This window comes from Poecilia latipinna, unplaced genomic scaffold (genome assembly GCF_001443285.1).
Source record: "Poecilia latipinna isolate Pla-1442-1.1 unplaced genomic scaffold, P_latipinna-1.0 Scaffold975, whole genome shotgun sequence".
Taxonomy (NCBI): domain Eukaryota; kingdom Metazoa; phylum Chordata; class Actinopteri; order Cyprinodontiformes; family Poeciliidae; genus Poecilia; species Poecilia latipinna.
The window spans coordinates 664,980-685,032 of NW_015113591.1; the positions used below are offsets into that span (position 1 = coordinate 664,980).

Sequence of the window (20,053 nt, forward strand, 5' to 3'; positions counted from 1 at the left end):
ATCTACATTTGGTAATTTGACGATGCTGTGGTGCTTCACAGAGCTCTAAAAGGATGATCCATTGGTTTGCGTGTAACCAAAGGTATGCAGAGATTGATTAATAGGACTGAAGTGTGGTTCTCTTCTCAGAACCAGACCACCTGCGATGCATTTCTTGAATCCCACTGATGGCCTAATGTCTGGCACTTGGAGTCGTAAATACACACGTTCTCGGCAACCTTTAGCTTCCAGACAACACTAACTAGCAGACTTTTGGAACTGGGAAATCAAAAGTAGAGACAGCAAAGCAGACACTCCTATGTCTCAACCGGAATCCCTGTGTAATAACACTGTGACAGACCAGTGTGATAAACATGAATCTCTGAAATGCAATGACTAAATAAAGGCCGACATTATAGGGAGACCTTCTGGTTAAGTTTAACTTCTTCCCAGCATCGCAGGCGACTTCTGAAATTAATCCCAAACTTTAAATCGAGGAGACCAGAGCCAGAAAAGGACAAAGCACCCAGATTGGCTTTTATATGTCCTCACATCACCTGACAAGAACACACACACATACGTCTGTCCTGCCAAAGCAAAAGGATATTCGTTAAACTTAAGACTTGTGAGGCCAGATGGGGCAATAAATAACAAAGACTTATTATGAGTCACCGAGCCCTGACCAACAGTTCCTGCTGACTGACATCCTGACAATGCAGACAGACACGGGACTGCTTGATGTCAAATAAAATGTGAGGGTTCCCAACTCAGTCAGAAGGCAGGGATGCATTGTGCTCATTTCCTCTGCAGGGTCCATCTCTCACATGCAATATTTTCATAACCGTGCCACTTGAAGTTCACAGCCAACACTTGATTTAGGGCTCCAACACAAACAGTTTTGGGTGAAGCTCAGGGTAGAGGGAGGCGTTTTAAAATAAATTGGACTCTGCAGGGCAAGGGGCTTCAGAGAAGACAAACAAGGAGGAAGCAGGAGATGATTAGAAGGGGAACCACAAGACCTCAGTGCCAGAGGTTAAGCAGCTTTCTCCAAGTGTTGCACTGTCGGTCACACCCGTTTGGACAGCACGATTGAGAACAGATCAACGTTCAAGAATGATTTTCTTCTCAAACTGGAGCAAAAATTAATGAGAAAACATTTAATTGGTTTAGTTCACTAAAAAAATAATTGCACACATATAGCCCACACCTAACTCTTCATCTTCCAAGCCTCCACTAGCCAGAACATTAATTCTGCTGATTGACCTATGTGACCGTAGTGAAGGTAGTAATAATCAGTGGGCTCCAAGCTGTACAGAACTTTGATCAGACATGTGCAGCTGATTAGATGAAGTCATTAACGCGAAGCCGCTCACGTACAGTCAGGTTTGGGGGTCTGGTGGGGGGTGGAGGCTTGCTCTGGGAAGCTTTGTCAACGTTGTCCAAAAACACTTCCTTTTCTAGCTAAAATGAAAGCAAAGAACTTTGTGTGGTTTTGATGGCAATATTTAAAACTAAATCATGGTGAAAAACAAGTATATTTTCCTTTTCAACATACTTTAATCTACAAGAATCATCTTGACTTTACCAAGAAACAGAGATGGATAACACAGTCCGTTTTATTTAACAAAAACTAACTAAGTGTGGAAGAAATTAATGTTGTTTGGATCATTAAATAAAATAAACTTGATCACCTGCAAAAGTGAATCTATAAACCTCTGTAAAAGCAGGGTTCTTTGGCAGTTTGCTACTGTGAAGCATACAGTTGTGTGCTACAAAAAGGAGGGAAGACCTCAGCAATTGAACTTCTCACAACTTCATCAATCCAGGAAAAGATGATGGATTCCTATAAATCATTAGTTAATGCAAAATAATGTAAATGAACAGCCTTTCTGAACAGTCCCAGGTTCCAAAGTAGGTTTTGGGAAAATTTTGAAAACTGAAAAAACTGAATTTTAGAATCCAGAGTTCCAATATTCAAATAGCCATATCTATTTATTTTTTTTATTTCTATGCATTTGACATCATTGAAAAACTTAGGAAATCTATGGCATATGTGGCTAGCCACAGCAAAAGCAGGAACAGGTCTGCTTGGGGATGCTTTGAGTTATTTACCAATTCTAAAAGTGTAGATTCTGTTATATTCAATTAAGGCCACTTTGCTGGCCAATCAAGCACAGTGACATTAGGGTTGATAATGTTGATATTAATACCTTTTGGCACGGTGACCAAGTGCCAAGTGGGGTTTAGGCATGAAATTTGTGTCTCCATAAAGCTGAGTCAGCAAAGGAAAACATAAAAAGCTGCAAGAATTCCAGGATCATCACAGACTGAAAGCCTCACACCGGTCTGTTAGCGAGGTAGATTCTGTGCCTCTCCACTCTTCCTCCAAACTCCCGGACATTCATTTCCAAATAAAGCCACACTTTACTTTGACCTGAAAAGAACAGCTTGGATTTCTGAGCAAGTCATTTTTTTCTGCATACAGAAGCACATTTTTATTGCCACACTGGAGGGTTTTAATGACAGGATATACACTTCAACGAGTCTTATCTTAAAAAGTTTCTACCTTCAGGGGACAATGTTTAAATGTTCTGTAAAAAATAAATAAATAAAACACACAAAATAGGGATGGTGAATTTGTCTCCTAATTAGGTCAGTAATCCTTTGTGATGCCACTGGCTCTTATTCATCAGTGTGGAAAATTGCCCATGCTTGGCTCATAGAATGCTAATAGAACAATGTCCTATAGATCAAGCTGCGATGCTGTACAGAAAATAGACGCCCAGAGGGGATAAAAAAAAAGAAAAATCAAAGAACAAATGACATCAGGCTCTGGAGGACTGAGTGGAGCATGTGGGTTGGTTGGGGGAAAGCTTGTGATGAATCAGGACAGGAAGTTTGTGTCGCCCATAGAGAAGTCTTTAAAGACTCTACGATGTGACAGAGGAAAGATGGGAGACCTTGTGTTTGGGTGACAAATGTTCTATTGTGTACCAGGGGAATACAAGAACACAGTTGAGTTTTTGTTGTGGGGAAGTAGACGATAAAAACACAATTGATAGTAGGATCAGATTGGACAGGAATGTGGAGGCTTTTCTATGTCGGACGAAAAAGCCTTTAGGCCCGACTGGCTTTGGGAGTGACATCATGTATCTCGGTATGCCCAAGAAGGAGCTCATCTCCTATTAACATCTAGATACAAATCCATAAAGAAATCTTAGGATCTGTCCTTTGTGCAATCCATTTCATATATAAAAAGAACAGCGATAAAGCAGACTACTCACTTAGGGTAGATGGATGTCATCTTGGCTGCTGCATATCCTGGTTTACACACCCCTTCACTGAGGTTGCCATACTTGTATGCCAACTCTGGTGGCCTATACATTAACAGAACACAGGGAAACATTCAGACACACCATGATAACTCATTAGCAGTAACAGAAACATATTTAAACCCTCAAAACTGAGCTTGTCAAACACTGTCAAGGAGAGTCAGAGCTGTCGATTGCTTAGGAACTTGAATAAGTCAGTGACAACTTTTCGTCTCATCTGTGTGTGGCGAGACAAAACAGTGAGACCCTTGTTTAAATAATCAAACCAGTGGTGCCAAGTCTAGAACCTCCCGATTACTACTACCATCATTAATAATCTGATGTGTGCTGTGATTTTAGTTCAAATAAACAGGGAGGGGAGTGGGGGGGGAAGAGAGAGAGAGACAAGGTCTGAGCTCTTTGTGAGGTCCAAAGTCAGAAATGTCAGCAGAAAAGGTTCACCTAGGCCTCATTTGCACATCATTCACAGCTCTTATTTTTTCCTTGACAAGATTCCTATTCAGCTTAAGGTTATTTACAGTTGGAATTTTATTGGGAAATGCATAAATCGGTAGGGATGAAATCTTCTAAGCCTCACTCATGCTACTAACCTTAAATAAATGATCCATGTTACAAACTAATTAACAGCTTTTCCATGAATAATAATAGATTGTTGTGCATCATTATATAATTAATGAGAGTACAGACATAAAGTTACTGTTTTATACAAACTGAACTCATAAAATCCACCTTAAACTGTGTGTTGACAGACTGCTTATATGATGTGTGTGTGAGGACAGATGCCTTGAAGGTCAGTAAGCTAAAGGCAGCGTAATGGAGATCTGACCATTGCAGTTTGGAGTGATTAAGTCAAACAAATTCAGAGCACTGCACATGCATCCACTGATGTGCTGACAAAGTGACAGCAGAATAATGATCTATTAAAACACATCCTCACTGACAAGCAATATGACACTTCACACAAAATACTAAAATAATTACTCAACCCATTTACCGTGAGTTTGCATTTGCCATATTTATGACAATGGATCACATTTCCTCATTAAGATAAAAAAAAATAAATTAATTAAATCATTTCAAGAAATGAATGTACAAAGCCTGCCAACAAATATGAAATCACTACCTTTGGTGTTGAATCAGCTGCATTGGTTTGCAATAGAAAAAGATACACTCCCAATTATTTGCATATTTCTGGGGGCGGTGAGCGTGCACAGCCTAAAGGTTTTTAAAGTGAGGTTCTCTGAAGCTTTATGAAATTACATTCCTGTTACCTTGTTGGAAAAGTAAATACATCCTTACAGTGGTAGAAAGCTAACAAGCTAGCTGTTACTTTGCTGTAGCATTTGGCTTGTTGTGGGTATGCCAGGATCATTTTCAAACTATGAGACCTGGAACGCACAGGAACACAGATTCCATAACAGAAAGATACACCTGGCAGCCTCTGTCAAGGTAACACAACAGAAACCCTGTACGGCACCACAATCCTGCCAAGAACTCTGACAAATTCAGAGCTTTTTATTACCGTATTTTCCGCACTATAAAGAGCACCGGATCATATGGCGCACCTTCAATGAATGGCCTATTTTAAAACTTTTTTCATATATAAGGCACACCGCATTATAAGGCGCATAGAATAGACGCTACAGTAGAGGCTGGAGTTATGTTATGCATCCACTAGATGGAGCTGCACTACAGGGAACGTCAACAAAATAGTCCGACTCCGGTCGTCGAGCAGAGCCTTCCGACTGGGCCGGGGCGTGGTCAGACGATGGTCACCCTTCTCCGTTTGCGCACAGCATGTTGGTGGAGAACGTGGTGCTAAATGACCTGCAGACGACCTGATTCTAGACGGTCGGTGGGTAGATAGGTCAGTCAAACTTTATTAATAGATTACAAACCAGCGTTCTGACAACTATCCCAGCATGCACCGCGCGCTTCTTCTTCTACGGGCGGAAATGAAGTCGGTGGCTGCTTACTGTAGTTGCTAGACATGTTGTGGCTCAATATTGGTCCACATATAAGGCTCACCAGATTATAAGGTGCACTGTCGGTGTGTTTGAGGAAATTGAAGGTTTTTAGGTGTGCCTTATAGTGCGGAAAATGCGGTATTTAATTTGCACAGATTAAGTAATAACGGCTCATTTATTAACAGAGAGCCCACATTAAGTGGTTATAGAAGTAGATGAATAGAACATATTTATTCATTGTTTGTTCCCTTTTTACTCCTTGTGTCGTTGCATTGTACTGATCACTGCAGCAGAGACTGTTTATTTGGATCCAAATGGGCTGGGACTGCAGTAGAGTAAATCAGCATGTTGGACTTTATTCTTCATCTTTAAGATTCTCACATTTTATTATTCTTTTCATATCTATTGTCATTTTCAGGTCACAAAGAAATGAAAGATTTTTTTTTTCCTTCTATGTTGTTTTGCTTTCTGTCCCTCCTCCCCTTGTTATTAAAGTCCATCAGATAAGAATGTTACATGAAAAAAGTTGAATAGATGGATGTTTTACAAACCCAGAAGGCTGGAAAACAGTACATGATTACTTTTGGTCTCTCCAAGAGTTGTGATTCCATTTTTTTTAAAGCCAGATGTTGAATCACTCATCTCCCATGCAGCGTATGGAGAATCCATGAACCTGTTGCATTAATAACCATTTATGAGAACGAAATATACTCACAGTTTCGTTTCCAGCTGCAGCAGAAAGCCCTGCTTATCGTACCCTGCAAAGTGAAGACAAACAAAAAGGCCTATGAGTCTGTGAAGCACATGTGTTTGAAATGGCTCATCCTTACTGGGGACGTTTTGTGGACATCCATTCTACATTATTTCAACTATCAGTTCAGTAACTGTAGTTTAAACGACATGTGTGGCTTCCACAGGGAGAACAATGCAGCATATGGGAAAGTAAAAGCATCTGGATTAAGGAGTCAACACAAACAAGCAAGGTTAGGCAGAGGCCAGCCAAAAACCATCTGTTGAGATAAAACAATAAATAAACAAACATTAGAAAAACAGTTTGAGATCACCTATGGGTATCCAGTAGGTGTTTTGAAGAACTGAGGTAGACAGAAGAGCACAGAAACCAGAAGAAAAACATTTGAGGTGAAATGAAAAGTTTAGTTCAATTTCGGAGATGTCAGTGTTCACTGCAGCCTTCCATTGAAAATGATGACATTTCACATTATTTCTATCAGTGAAATAATGTGATGTCCTTCGCATGTAACAGATGTGACATTAATCAAAGTAAAAACTAGCGCAGAATTACTCCTGAGGGTGTGTGTGTGTGTGAGTCTTGCCTTCAAAGAGAAGCTGGCAAACAGAGATGAAGAAAAGGACAATGGGAATGCTTGACAAGTATTTGAGGAAAAATCGAAGCACTGCCGAGGGAGCGTGGTCGCTGACAACAAGCAAGGTGAGGGCATTTGTGTTGGAAATTTACACTGAGAAGCATCACACAGCCGTGGTGAAAGACGAGGCAACATGGAAGATATTAAATCACAGATAAGAAAAATGTTTTGGAGAAAAACTCCTGCTGGCATTTGTATCAAACGGAAAAAGAGGGTAGGGTTATCTGTCTGATTCATCACCAACTGTGAAACTATTTCAATACAAAGCTTTCACTGACAAAGCTTCCTAATTTCTAATAAAAAGCAAACTAGTCTCTGACCACAAATGGGGGTGCGTAACTATTCCAGAGTTTTGTAGGAGTTTGTCATTTCCTTTCTAGCAGAGTACAGAGAGCGAGGAGGTGGAGGCTTTGGCTTGCATGGCAGCACATGTACCTGAGCTTACTATTCGTCCAACGTTGATGTCATTTTCCAGCTCTGAAACAGAAAAGGGTCATTGAGCAGCATTTGAGTTCAGTTAGAAGAGGCAAAATTGGACTTGTAAAACTGAGGCAAACTGCAATTATTCCATATTACAGAACCAAAAGGTGGAGAAGGATAAAAGGTTAGTGGCTTCAGTCCCAGAAGAGTGAATTAGATTTCACAGTGTCAAACTTATGCAAAGTCTTAAAAGCTCCACTGAGGTGGAAAATTAACTGCAAGAAACCCTATTAGTGCCTATGCGATTGCTATGACAACAGTAAATGAACAAATGCACCATAAATGAACAAATGAGAGAATGAGACATTTTAGACAACACACTGTTGCATTTAAAGTTCAGACAACATAAAAACAAATATTAGGGGATCTTATTAGTCAAGTCACTTGATTGAAAACAGTCACGTAGAATAAATGCTCCCAGTTCCTCTACCTGCAATTCTTTTCACTTCAGCACCTTTAGTCAGCGCTACAGACTTCTCCTCTGCATCTTTCTCTGTAAACAGAAGGGGTTAACACTAGAGTAAGACCATTGGTACTGCACAGCAACCGACATCTCAACAACCATTGACCAACACCACAGTAATACAAAGGACTTCAAATAAACAACTTTAGCAAAAACACAGACAGTAGCTTCGTAACAACAAATGCAGACAAGGAAAGAAGACAGTAACAAACAGAAATAATAGGAGTTTTCTAGGTTTTGGTGCAGTCTTAAGACCTCTTCAGACAGAATTAGAAACCAATAGCTCCCCTACGCCACAAATTAGAATGAGCCTGGGACCCTGGGAGTTGGAACAAACCCGTCAGTGCAAAAGGAATACTATGTTGCTCACCAAACAGGTCATTGTGAAGCCCTCAGAATGGAGTTAGACACATCTGCACTAGAAAATCATGTTGCACGACAACATTGCTAACACCATAGACGACACTGACAGTCATAGCAATGTCACTACAACCCATTTTTCACGTGGTAAGCTTGAAAACCTTTGTTGTTGTTTTCAAATGTGGCTGGGTTTATAAAGTCAATGTGTGCAGTCAAGTCGTCTGAAGGTGTGTGGTAAAAGCAAACTAGGCACAGAGGAAGGAGAAAGACTGGGTTTTGTTTGCATGAGCTTAAGACATTTTCTTCCAAATGTTAAAGCTGGGACAAACTTTCTTTAAACTGCAAACAGGTGATCTCTGGGAAGAGCATCTAACTTTTCTTTCCAGAAAACAACAAAACTGTTTTAACCATAGAGGCAGACCAAAAACAGCAGGTTATTATTAAGAGGACTGTACTGGTAAAGTATGTACCACATTAAATTAAGTTGTTCTCATCTCTTAACTGGTAGGTAGTAAAGCAAAGAGACCCCCCAGGATGTTGCAATTTTTTGTGGTTGTTGCGACCTAAAATTTTTCAAAAAGCTGCTGTCAAAGTTGCACATTTTCTTGAGGTTTACTTTTGCCATAACATGGTCTTATAAAACCGCTGAAACTGCTACACATAACCTTCCCTTTTTCTAATCAAGTTCTAATCCCTCCTTACCTTCTGTGGCACTTGTCCTGATCATGGCCTTTGGTCTGAATCCTCCCTGACTCTTTGTTATTACTGTGACAATAAAGATTTCTTTTAAATATGTGGAAAACAATACTGAACAGAAGTTCTGTAAAGAAATTAAAGAAGTTAGAGTGGGTTTATTCCTGGCATTAACTAACTAGCAAGGGGTATAAAACAGGAAACAACAACAACCTCCATATTCTTAAACTTAATATGATATACTGGCATAGGTGAACCAATCATTTAGCTAACATAATCTGCATGCCACAGATAAACAGCTAAAGGAAAAGCAGGGGACATGTCCCAAGCATACCTTGTGTTAGTTACACTCATGACTTTACACAAAATAGGCAAATCCTACAGCACAAAATGGTTTATGAAAAAAAGAAAATAAAAAGAAAAAAAGACATGTTACTGTTTAGCTTTTATTTTGCAGGTTCAGCTTTCAAAAATAATGTTTCCCTGTGGTTAATACAGGCCAGGCCTTTTTAAGAAACCAATGATGGCGTACCTCCATGTGCATGCGCCTCACTCTCAAATAAACCTGGCGCTGTCAAATGTTGTTCCGGTGTGTGTTGCGTAGTCATGTAGTAAAGTTGCAGCGCCACCCCTTGGCCTGACATACCTATTACAGCATTTTCAATTGTGCTGCATCCTGTCCTGCATATGTACATCATTTCTTAATCATCAACAAAAATGTACTATGTGGATGGGGCCCGGGTTGACCAACTGTTGGCCAACACACTGTGGATAGAACCAGTGCTGTTAACAAGGCTCTGAAGGATGCACTAGCCCATTTTTGAATGAATAATGAATACAAATTTGCTATTTTGTACCAATTCATGCTAGATTAAACTCGGAAACCATTGTTTAGGAACACATCAGAGAAATCCAACATTAAGCCCCTGTGCTGATATTCGCCCCGTTGGTGGTAAACCTGGAGATAATAGGTGCAGCTTCAGCACCAGCACAGCCTAGCCTCAGCGCCATATCAAGATGCGTTAGCTTCTCATCTGAATCCAAACTCAGCAGCAATCGCACGCCGTTCTCCATGTGTAAAGGGGCTTATGCATACTGTAGTATTTATTACATAGCTGTAATAAATACAGCTATGTAAGATACATAGCTGTATTTATTACAGCTATGTAATAAATACATAGCAGAGCATTCATGGTCCAATCAAGGTGGTGAGGATAGGAATGAGACAATGCATACAGGGCCAACAAACCACCAATACTACCCAACACTCCACCCATCTACTCCAATAATCTAACACAACGATAATAAACCACAATGGTTGTACTTTGGAAGCTTTGGGCATGCTGAAATCCATTGGACTGTGGTGGAGCATCATGCTTCATGGACAGCCCACTGCATTCTTAATGCACTCCAGAAGGCCTCACCAAGATCCTGCAAGGCTCATTTTTATGTTGGCAACACGCTCATCATGTGTGAAAGGACCATTTATGTTTTTAAGAATTTGGCAAGGAGTCCAAACTTCAATTTAGTTTCAGTTCATATAACTTCATTAGCTTCACATGAAAGAGGAAAGGCTAAACTGCTAATGAGCTAGCATCCCCACAAAAAAAGACAAATATAAACATCCCACTTCAGTCAAAATAACCAAAGAACAGCTGGAATGTCATTTCATCCACATGTCAATGATTAGTCTGGCAACATAAAATCTGAGGGGGAAAAAATAATCTGCATAGATTTTTGTAAAATATAGACATGTATTCTTTTATAACAAATTACGATCACCACGTGACCTCCTCACCATGAGAGCCCAGAAAGATCCAATTCCCCCCAATTAGTAAACTTCAACGGGTCCGGCTGAAACCGTATAGGTGGATCACTACACCTTAGAGACAAGAAAAGGAGATCCCTGATGTTGAAAACCAATCTGGGGTCAAGAATATTTATGGCTGGCTCCTTGTGCAGCTGCTGAGCTCAATGCTAATGTGATTCAGAACAGAGGGCTGGAAAAGCATATGTACTAATGTTAGAGCAATATTAGAGTGACCTACGACAGATTGCCTCAACAACTGGTCTAGACTTGAAAAACTTTTTCAAAAGGTTTTTCTGATTAATGGGAACGGGCATTTTATTTTCCCCACTGTACAGTGTCTCAAGTTTAAACACAATAAATCACACAAGAAAGGCTGCCTCTAAAGGACACTGCTGTGGAAAGACTAGCTTTTCTGTTTTGTTTGTTTTGTTTTTTTTACTTGTTTACATTTCCTCAGAAAAATCCCTAAATGTGTTTTTTAACAACAATAAAAGGAAAATTTTAAATAAATTGTTGTGGTAAAACAGCTGCAAAAATCCATATCAATAAACAGATTGTTTAAGGCTGGGATGTCAAGCTCATTTTAATTTTGGGTCAAATCAACATTATGAATGTTTTCAAAGGGCAGGTTATGCCACAATGCACAACAAATATAAAACCCATTAAAAACTCTTCAAATATTAATAGTTAAATGTATCTGCATTCGATAAGTATTTTTTAAAATTAAATATGGACCATGTTTTCACTGATCAGTCCCACCAGGATTTCATTTTTTTTTTTTGTAATCAAAATCGCTGATTTTGTGTAGCCAATTTAGAAATATTTGCAAGAAATTTTTATATATTTATCTTACATCATGTATTATAGTAAATGTGACTTTTGTTGCTTGCTGTTTCAATCATGGGCTACATCAGAGGTTCCCAAATTGTAGAGCACGCCCCCTGGGGGGCAGTGGGGGTGGGAAGCGGTATGGATGAATGAAAAAAAAACAAAAAACAAACAAACAAAAAACAAAAACACAACAATGATGAATGCTGTGTGTGCGGGGGAGCGGGTGGGGATGTTGAGGGGATGGAAGAGTATGACGGGGAGTCTCTAAGGATCTCTCCCTACTGTAATCCATAGGGGAGGGGATTCTGGTGAAAATTTTTAAATGAACTCACAATTATGCATTAGCATGAAAAATTGCCTCAAAATTGTTGGTTTTGTGGAAATTTTACAAAAAGTGGAGGTTCTATTTCTGTATGCCTCTGGAGTCTAGAGGGCTACATAAAAAGATAGGGGCACATGTGGCCCCAGTTCTTGAGTAGTATGTATGTATGACCATCACTGTGCTAATCTAGAGAAGGTACTTATTTTATGCTTTTTAGCATCTGTCACAAAAATGACATAACTGGGAAGCTGTAGCCATCAGTCAAAAAAAAAAAAAAAAAAAAAATCCAGTGAGCCAGACGCCTCCATCGCCACATGAGATGCCGATTCTGCATCAAGCCTTCAAGGTACACAAAATTCTACAAAAAAATCTCAAGTATTTCATCACTTCCAAAAGGGAAATTAAATGATGATGTAATTCAAACTACATCATCATTTAAAGTTTCTTCAATCAAAGTTTCTTCAATGAGTTGTTGTAGAAGCTAGGGGCTGCAGACAGGAGGGCTCTCCGGTAGCATCCCGTCTTACAGCGACGCATCTGACTGAAGACACTGTAGAACTAAGGCTCTTCAAGATGTAAAGTCCGCTCTGACAACTTTGCTGTTGTGAAAATCTGTTGTGCTGTCCAAGTGTTTATGGAGATATTAATACTCCACCACTTCCACATCTTCTCCCACGACTGAGACAGTGTTTGTGGATTTCAAGACAAACAGGAAAAGTTCAGTCCCACTTTACTTTGTTCACACTGCAGATGAGATGATCACATCCTCACAAAAAGCGGTTCACCAGCTGTCTGACCTCAGTTTTTTATCCGCATCACAACAATACATTAGGACAATAAACAGTTTGGTAATGTTTTAACACAGCTCTACCAACAAAATGCACAAATGCACATTTACTACTAAAGGGGCAGTAGTACATTAAACCCTGAGGTTTATATCATGTTATAATGTTATTTCCTCATCAAAAACAAACCTGGAGTATTGCCTCGATTCTTTCATGCATATCTGACTGTGTAAAACTCCTGGGTGGATCTAGCACCAGCTACGAGACAGCTCCTCCTCGGAGATGCAGTTTCCAAGTCTCTGAGCTTCTGTCACAGAAAGCACTACTCCTCCTCACAGCACCTTCAGACTAGCCAGCAGCAATTAGCAAACACCTGCTGCTACTTCTCAGTGTAATGCTGGTTAAAATCTGTTAAAGGGTTAGTAGGGAAGCCATGTTGTGATGACTTCTTGAAGGCTCAATTTCAAAGTGCTAAATTTTGAAGTCAAATTTATCTTCAGTCATATTTCATATATATAGCATTTATTTAACATTTGATTGTGCTGTAAAACAAAACTATGTGCCTGGAAAATGCATAATACTGCCCCTTTAATCAAATGACTGATAAGAAAAGCATGTGCTCATTCAACAGAACAAAGATGAAATGCAATATTCTCTAAATTCCTCTCTGTCCCAGAGTTCCCTTAAGATATTTTCCATCTCTGACCTCTAAACAAATCTTCTATTGAGATATATTACCCATCATTTTAAATATACATATAAATCCCTTCAGAAGTGAATTTGAACAGACATGAACAGTCTGTGCTCTGACATTTTATGAAAACTAAATATTTTGAAGTAGAGAAGTAAATTACAATGGCTCCATGATGAGTGGTAAGAGAACTTTTTGTGAAAAGCTTTCGCTCCTTGTAAAAAAATTCACTCTCCTATTTAACCAGAAAATAATGCAATACATAAATGTAAATAATTGATACATTTTTAAGAAATAGGTTACTGATGAAAACTATGTCCATTGTTTAAGTGTAGAACTTTAGACTAATGTCCTTGCAAACTATGAGTGAAAAGTGAAATGGTAGAGTACAGATTGCAGAGTAGAGCAGGAAATTCATCAGAACACGAAGAAAGCGGACTTAATCAAAAGATATCACTGGACACAAATATCAAAAGATTTGAGTAACTTGTGGGCTTCCCTGAACAAAATGCTGATTTTCCAGCATTTTAAGTATCAGTGTATGGTTTACACTCACATTCTCAACGAAAAAAAGGTTAAAAAATTCTCTACCCTCCCACCTTTTTCTCTGTTTGTTCTTAAATGTAACTTAAAGACTGGAGACTAAAGTTAATTGCATTTTCTTTTAACAGAAATGCCTTCAGAATATCATATTTTATTAGCAAAGAACACTTCATACTACTGCATACATGCAGTAGTATGTAGTAGTATGCACTTCAGTAGTATGAAGTGTTCTACTAGTGTTCAGGCCTAATTCATTAGGTTCATTAGGTCTGTTGCAATAAGCAGTAAATCAGTTAATCGCATGAAGAATTAAAATGAGCTCAGTAATTTCCATTTGCACGATTTATCATTTCTCTCACTCTTTCTACCAAAGACTGAATGACAAAAGTCTCCAGTTTGGTGTATTGGTTTCACCTAGTCCCCTTTTTTGAAGGACAAGTTTGTTTATAGAAACTTACCAATTAATTTTGTTTGTTTCTGTTTATTTTGGATATTTAAAATGTCTTCCAGTTCCAGTCCTAAATGTTTAAATTTAAAGTTTATTGATCTTTGAGAATGTGTTCTTGCCTTATGATATTACCATTAGATTCCTTGGAAATGGTCTCAAAGCAATACATCATTTATTGCAATAACTTCTAAGACAATTTATCATCCAGCAAAATTTGTTATTGCGACAGGCCTTCATTTTCTCATTGCTTCCAATAACAATCATATTCTGGTGCCTTTATTGTTCACCATGCTCGTCTTATATAGGCGGGACTTGACAAATCTCATTGAGAGCTGATGAGCTTACCATTAACTTGCTTTAATATCACTAGTAAGTAATATTCAGCGTTTGGGCCATTTTCTCTCATCGTTTATCGGCTCACACACATTTAATGCTTAAGGGTTATCAAAACGAATCTCATTCACTAATGTCAATTTAGTAGCATAACTTATTTTATCATGCTGTGTGATAAACAGTTGTACAACACTGACAACAAGCTAGATAATGTTAAAACAGTGAGATACATATGGGTAACCATGGTAACAAATGAGCATTTAAAGGCCAGCCCAGCTCTTCCTGCGTCCAACTCACGCACATATCTGCTATGTTTACAAACAAATAATCAAAGGAGATAAATAGCCAAATATTTTTTGACAAATATTAAAATTCTATGACTGAATTCCACATAAAGTTTATTTTGACAAAGAGCTGGTATGAGGTTCAAATTAAAGTCTTGTGTTGATCCAGTGTTTAATCTGCAACAAAGGTGGTCTCCTTGGTACTATTACAAAAAAAAAAAAAAGTGGGTACAGATGGCCATTTTATGGTGCCCTTTACAAGCTAATAACCTGCTGCAACCTCAACAGATAAGTTCCAGCTTTTTCGTTGTTGTTTAGTCCATTATTCTGGGAGTTCTCAACTTATTTTGCATGCAGTTGAACTTTTCTGTTTAGCCTTCAGCAGCTATCTAATGGCTGGGATGTAGTCTATAGAAAAAGTTACATGAAAAACAGAAATAAAAATAAATAAGGGCTGCACAATGATGCAGTTGGTATCACAGTTGCCTGGCAGTAACAAGCTCCTGGGTTTGAATCCCGGCCTGTTTTTTTTTTTTTTTTGCCTGTTCTCTCTGGGCCTGGGGGGGTTTCTCTGGGTATTCCGGCTTCCTCCCACAGTCCAAAAACATGACTGTCAGGTTGATTGATCTCTCTAAATTCTCCTTTGAAGCGGGTGTGTGCGTGCATGATTGTTTACATGACTTTGACGGACAGGCGATCTGTCTCTAACCCGTTGACTGCTGGGATAGGCACCAGCATCCTTGGCAACCCCACTATGGTTGGAAGATAATAGATGGGCGGAAAAACAAATAAAAAATAGAAAAGAAGTCATATGTTATTTAAAATGAATAGAAGAAAAAGCTGTCCCACCAAAACAACGTTAAAAAATTAATGGTGGCTGACTTTAGTTTTTTTTTAAGAATAACTCAATTGTTAAAAATTACCTGATGTGAGACAAAATTCAACCAGAAATGCACAAAGGATGGCCTTCTACATGAAAGGATGTATCAAAATATGATCTGCTTTGTTTCGGACTATAATGTTTCTCTACATAATGACGTCAGCAGCAGGTCAAGCCAATAAAGTTACAGACCAATCTTCTAGCTCCCTCTGGTGGACCGAAGAAGGAACACCACCAAGGTTTGTAAAAAGGTAAATAAAAACCTTTCAAAACTAATCAAATTACAAGGCACCAAAGTCTTCTGGAAGCTGCCTGACTACAGAGGTTTCCACTGGAATAGAACATGATGCTGCATGTCTGGGAATAATTAGAGCACAGAGAACCTACAGGTAAATTTGACCAAAACATCTACAGTTGTTAGCTTGGGGAGTTTTTGGGACCAAAGAGGAAAGAAACCTCAACAATTTCTAAAGAATTCGTAACAATTCAGTGAGAAGGTCAGAAAACAGTACTGCTGTCTGCTGTTACCTACAGCAAGTCTGGTCTATCAACTTATGTTTAGCCATGCAGCATAAAAATAAAACCTCACTGATGTTTCTCATTTGTCAAATTCAAACTTTAACAGCATCAAAAAAATGCAGCAACCATCTCATTGTTCCATATGTTGTCTGGCTAATGTTTTTTAGGGAGAATGTTGTTTTCTGAAGTTGTGCTTCATATTTCAACCTGCTTTTCCTCTACAATAAAGCCAAAAGTGGCAATATATATTTAGTCTGGACATGATGCATCTAAAGATTCTAAATGCACTGGGAAATCAGCCAAACTGACCAAACCTCATCTGATTAAATATTTAGAAACTACTCTTTTGTCGATAGTAAATATTTCACCATACTGAAGTTTAGAGCATCGTTTAATTAGAATTTGTGAAAGCTTCACAATCCTAAAGCTGCTGCTGTGCTGAGCTGTAAAACATTGGCAAACCAATCTGAAGATCTGTTACGTTCAATTACTAATTTATTTTGTAACATAACAGTAGAACAAGCTTGTCTGCTGTTAACTGCCAATCATTCACTAAGAGGACAGTGTTACACTGAGGGAACCTGATGTGTGAACCAGCTTCATAAAACAGGAGTTTAGTAATGAAAAATCAAGAACATTTTTAAACTGCTTTACTAACAGTTAGCAGGTTATCATGATGAACATCAGTTGTTTAAACTCTAGCATAAAATTATGAAATGTGGTGTAATCGAAACAGACTTCCTGTTATCCTTGTAACACCTGCGTAAAACTGTTTTTTATGCAATGGTTAGCATAATTTTCACTGCTCTAAATGTGAAACAAAATACAAATAGTTGACTTGTCCTTTTTTTCCTGACAATACTCTCCAATAGAGTTGTCTCAATACCGATATTGGTAAACAGACCGGGTACCGGCGTTAGTTACTTCTAAAGGCAAGACGTACTCCAGGCTGATACCACTTTCTGCTGGATTTTCCTCTTTAGCTGCAACTCAAAGGCTAAACCACATTTCATACCAAGTGGCTGTGGTAATACCACCTGGTTATTACCACAATAGGTTAAGTTATTAGNCCTGGGTGGATCTAGCACCAGCTACGAGACAGCTCCTCCTCGGAGATGCAGTTTCCAAGTCTCTGAGCTTCTGTCACAGAAAGCACTACTCCTCCTCACAGCACCTTCAGACTAGCCAGCAGCAATTAGCAAACACCTGCTGCTACTTCTCAGTGTAATGCTGGTTAAAATCTGTTAAAGGGTTAGTAGGGAAGCCATGTTGTGATGACTTCTTGAAGGCTCAATTTCAAAGTGCTAAATTTTGAAGTCAAATTTATCTTCAGTCATATTTCATATATATAGCATTTATTTAACATTTGATTGTGCTGTAAAACAAAACTATGTGCCTGGAAAATGCATAATACTGCCCCTTTAATCAAATGACTGATAAGAAAAGCATGTGCTCATTCAACAGAACAAAGATGAAATGCAATATTCTCTAAATTCCTCTCTGTCCCAGAGTTCCCTTAAGATATTTTCCATCTCTGACCTCTAAACAAATCTTCTATTGAGATATATTACCCATCATTTTAAATATACATATAAATCCCTTCAGAAGTGAATTTGAACAGACATGAACAGTCTGTGCTCTGACATTTTATGAAAACTAAATATTTTGAAGTAGAGAAGTAAATTACAATGGCTCCATGATGAGTGGTAAGAGAACTTTTTGTGAAAAGCTTTCGCTCCTTGTAAAAAAATTCACTCTCCTATTTAACCAGAAAATAATGCAATACATAAATGTAAATAATTGATACATTTTTAAGAAATAGGTTACTGATGAAAACTATGTCCATTGTTTAAGTGTAGAACTTTAGACTAATGTCCTTGCAAACTATGAGTGAAAAGTGAAATGGTAGAGTACAGATTGCAGAGTAGAGCAGGAAATTCATCAGAACACGAAGAAAGCGGACTTAATCAAAAGATATCACTGGACACAAATATCAAAAGATTTGAGTAACTTGTGGGCTTCCCTGAACAAAATGCTGATTTTCCAGCATTTTAAGTATCAGTGTATGGTTTACACTCACATTCTCAACGAAAAAAAGGTTAAAAAATTCTCTACCCTCCCACCTTTTTCTCTGTTTGTTCTTAAATGTAACTTAAAGACTGGAGACTAAAGTTAATTGCATTTTCTTTTAACAGAAATGCCTTCAGAATATCATATTTTATTAGCAAAGAACACTTCATACTACTGCATACATGCAGTAGTATGTAGTAGTATGCACTTCAGTAGTATGAAGTGTTCTACTAGTGTTCAGGCCTAATTCATTAGGTTCATTAGGTCTGTTGCAATAAGCAGTAAATCAGTTAATCGCATGAAGAATTAAAATGAGCTCAGTAATTTCCATTTGCACGATTTATCATTTCTCTCACTCTTTCTACCAAAGACTGAATGACAAAAGTCTCCAGTTTGGTGTATTGGTTTCACCTAGTCCCCTTTTTTGAAGGACAAGTTTGTTTATAGAAACTTACCAATTAATTTTGTTTGTTTCTGTTTATTTTGGATATTTAAAATGTCTTCCAGTTCCAGTCCTAAATGTTTAAATTTAAAGTTTATTGATCTTTGAGAATGTGTTCTTGCCTTATGATATTACCATTAGATTCCTTGGAAATGGTCTCAAAGCAATACATCATTTATTGCAATAACTTCTAAGACAATTTATCATCCAGCAAAATTTGTTATTGCGACAGGCCTTCATTTTCTCATTGCTTCCAATAACAATCATATTCTGGTGCCTTTATTGTTCACCATGCTCGTCTTATATAGGCGGGACTTGACAAATCTCATTGAGAGCTGATGAGCTTACCATTAACTTGCTTTAATATCACTAGTAAGTAATATTCAGCGTTTGGGCCATTTTCTCTCATCGTTTATCGGCTCACACACATTTAATGCTTAAGGGTTATCAAAACGAATCTCATTCACTAATGTCAATTTAGTAGCATAACTTATTTTATCATGCTGTGTGATAAACAGTTGTACAACACTGACAACAAGCTAGATAATGTTAAAACAGTGAGATACATATGGGTAACCATGGTAACAAATGAGCATTTAAAGGCCAGCCCAGCTCTTCCTGCGTCCAACTCACGCACATATCTGCTATGTTTACAAACAAATAATCAAAGGAGATAAATAGCCAAATATTTTTTGACAAATATTAAAATTCTATGACTGAATTCCACATAAAGTTTATTTTGACAAAGAGCTGGTATGAGGTTCAAATTAAAGTCTTGTGTTGATCCAGTGTTTAATCTGCAACAAAGGTGGTCTCCTTGGTACTATTACAAAAAAAAAAAAAAGTGGGTACAGATGGCCATTTTATGGTGCCCTTTACAAGCTAATAACCTGCTGCAACCTCAACAGATAAGTTCCAGCTTTTTCGTTGTTGTTTAGTCCATTATTCTGGGAGTTCTCAACTTATTTTGCATGCAGTTGAACTTTTCTGTTTAGCCTTCAGCAGCTATCTAATGGCTGGGATGTAGTCTATAGAAAAAGTTACATGAAAAACAGAAATAAAAATAAATAAGGGCTGCACAATGATGCAGTTGGTATCACAGTTGCCTGGCAGTAACAAGCTCCTGGGTTTGAATCCCGGCCTGTTTTTTTTTTTTTTTTGCCTGTTCTCTCTGGGCCTGGGGGGGTTTCTCTGGGTATTCCGGCTTCCTCCCACAGTCCAAAAACATGACTGTCAGGTTGATTGATCTCTCTAAATTCTCCTTTGAAGCGGGTGTGTGCGTGCATGATTGTTTACATGACTTTGACGGACAGGCGATCTGTCTCTAACCCGTTGACTGCTGGGATAGGCACCAGCATCCTTGGCAACCCCACTATGGTTGGAAGATAATAGATGGGCGGAAAAACAAATAAAAAATAGAAAAGAAGTCATATGTT

General features: G+C 38.3%; 1 protein-coding gene across 3 annotated transcripts in view; it reads right to left on the minus strand.

Moving 5' to 3' along the window:
• st3gal3b (ST3 beta-galactoside alpha-2,3-sialyltransferase 3b) overlaps nt 1-8,725 on the minus strand; it is a 55,517-nt gene extending 46,792 nt beyond the window's left edge. For 2 of the 3 annotated variants that reach the window (XM_015050109.1, XM_015050110.1), the window contains exons 1-5: nt 8,669-8,725; nt 7,574-7,636; nt 7,099-7,140; nt 5,994-6,036; nt 3,264-3,356 (exon numbers count right to left, since the gene is read on the minus strand). In XM_015050109.1, coding sequence (XP_014905595.1) covers nt 3,264-3,356; nt 5,994-6,036; nt 7,099-7,140; nt 7,574-7,636; nt 8,669-8,693 — 266 coding nt within the window. In that variant the 5' untranslated portion in view covers nt 8,694-8,725. The remainder of the gene's footprint in view (nt 1-3,263; nt 3,357-5,993; nt 6,037-7,098; nt 7,141-7,573; nt 7,637-8,668) is intronic. The other variant, XM_015050108.1, reaches the window with a different exon arrangement.
• Nucleotides 8,726-20,053: the final 11,328 nt, after the last annotated feature.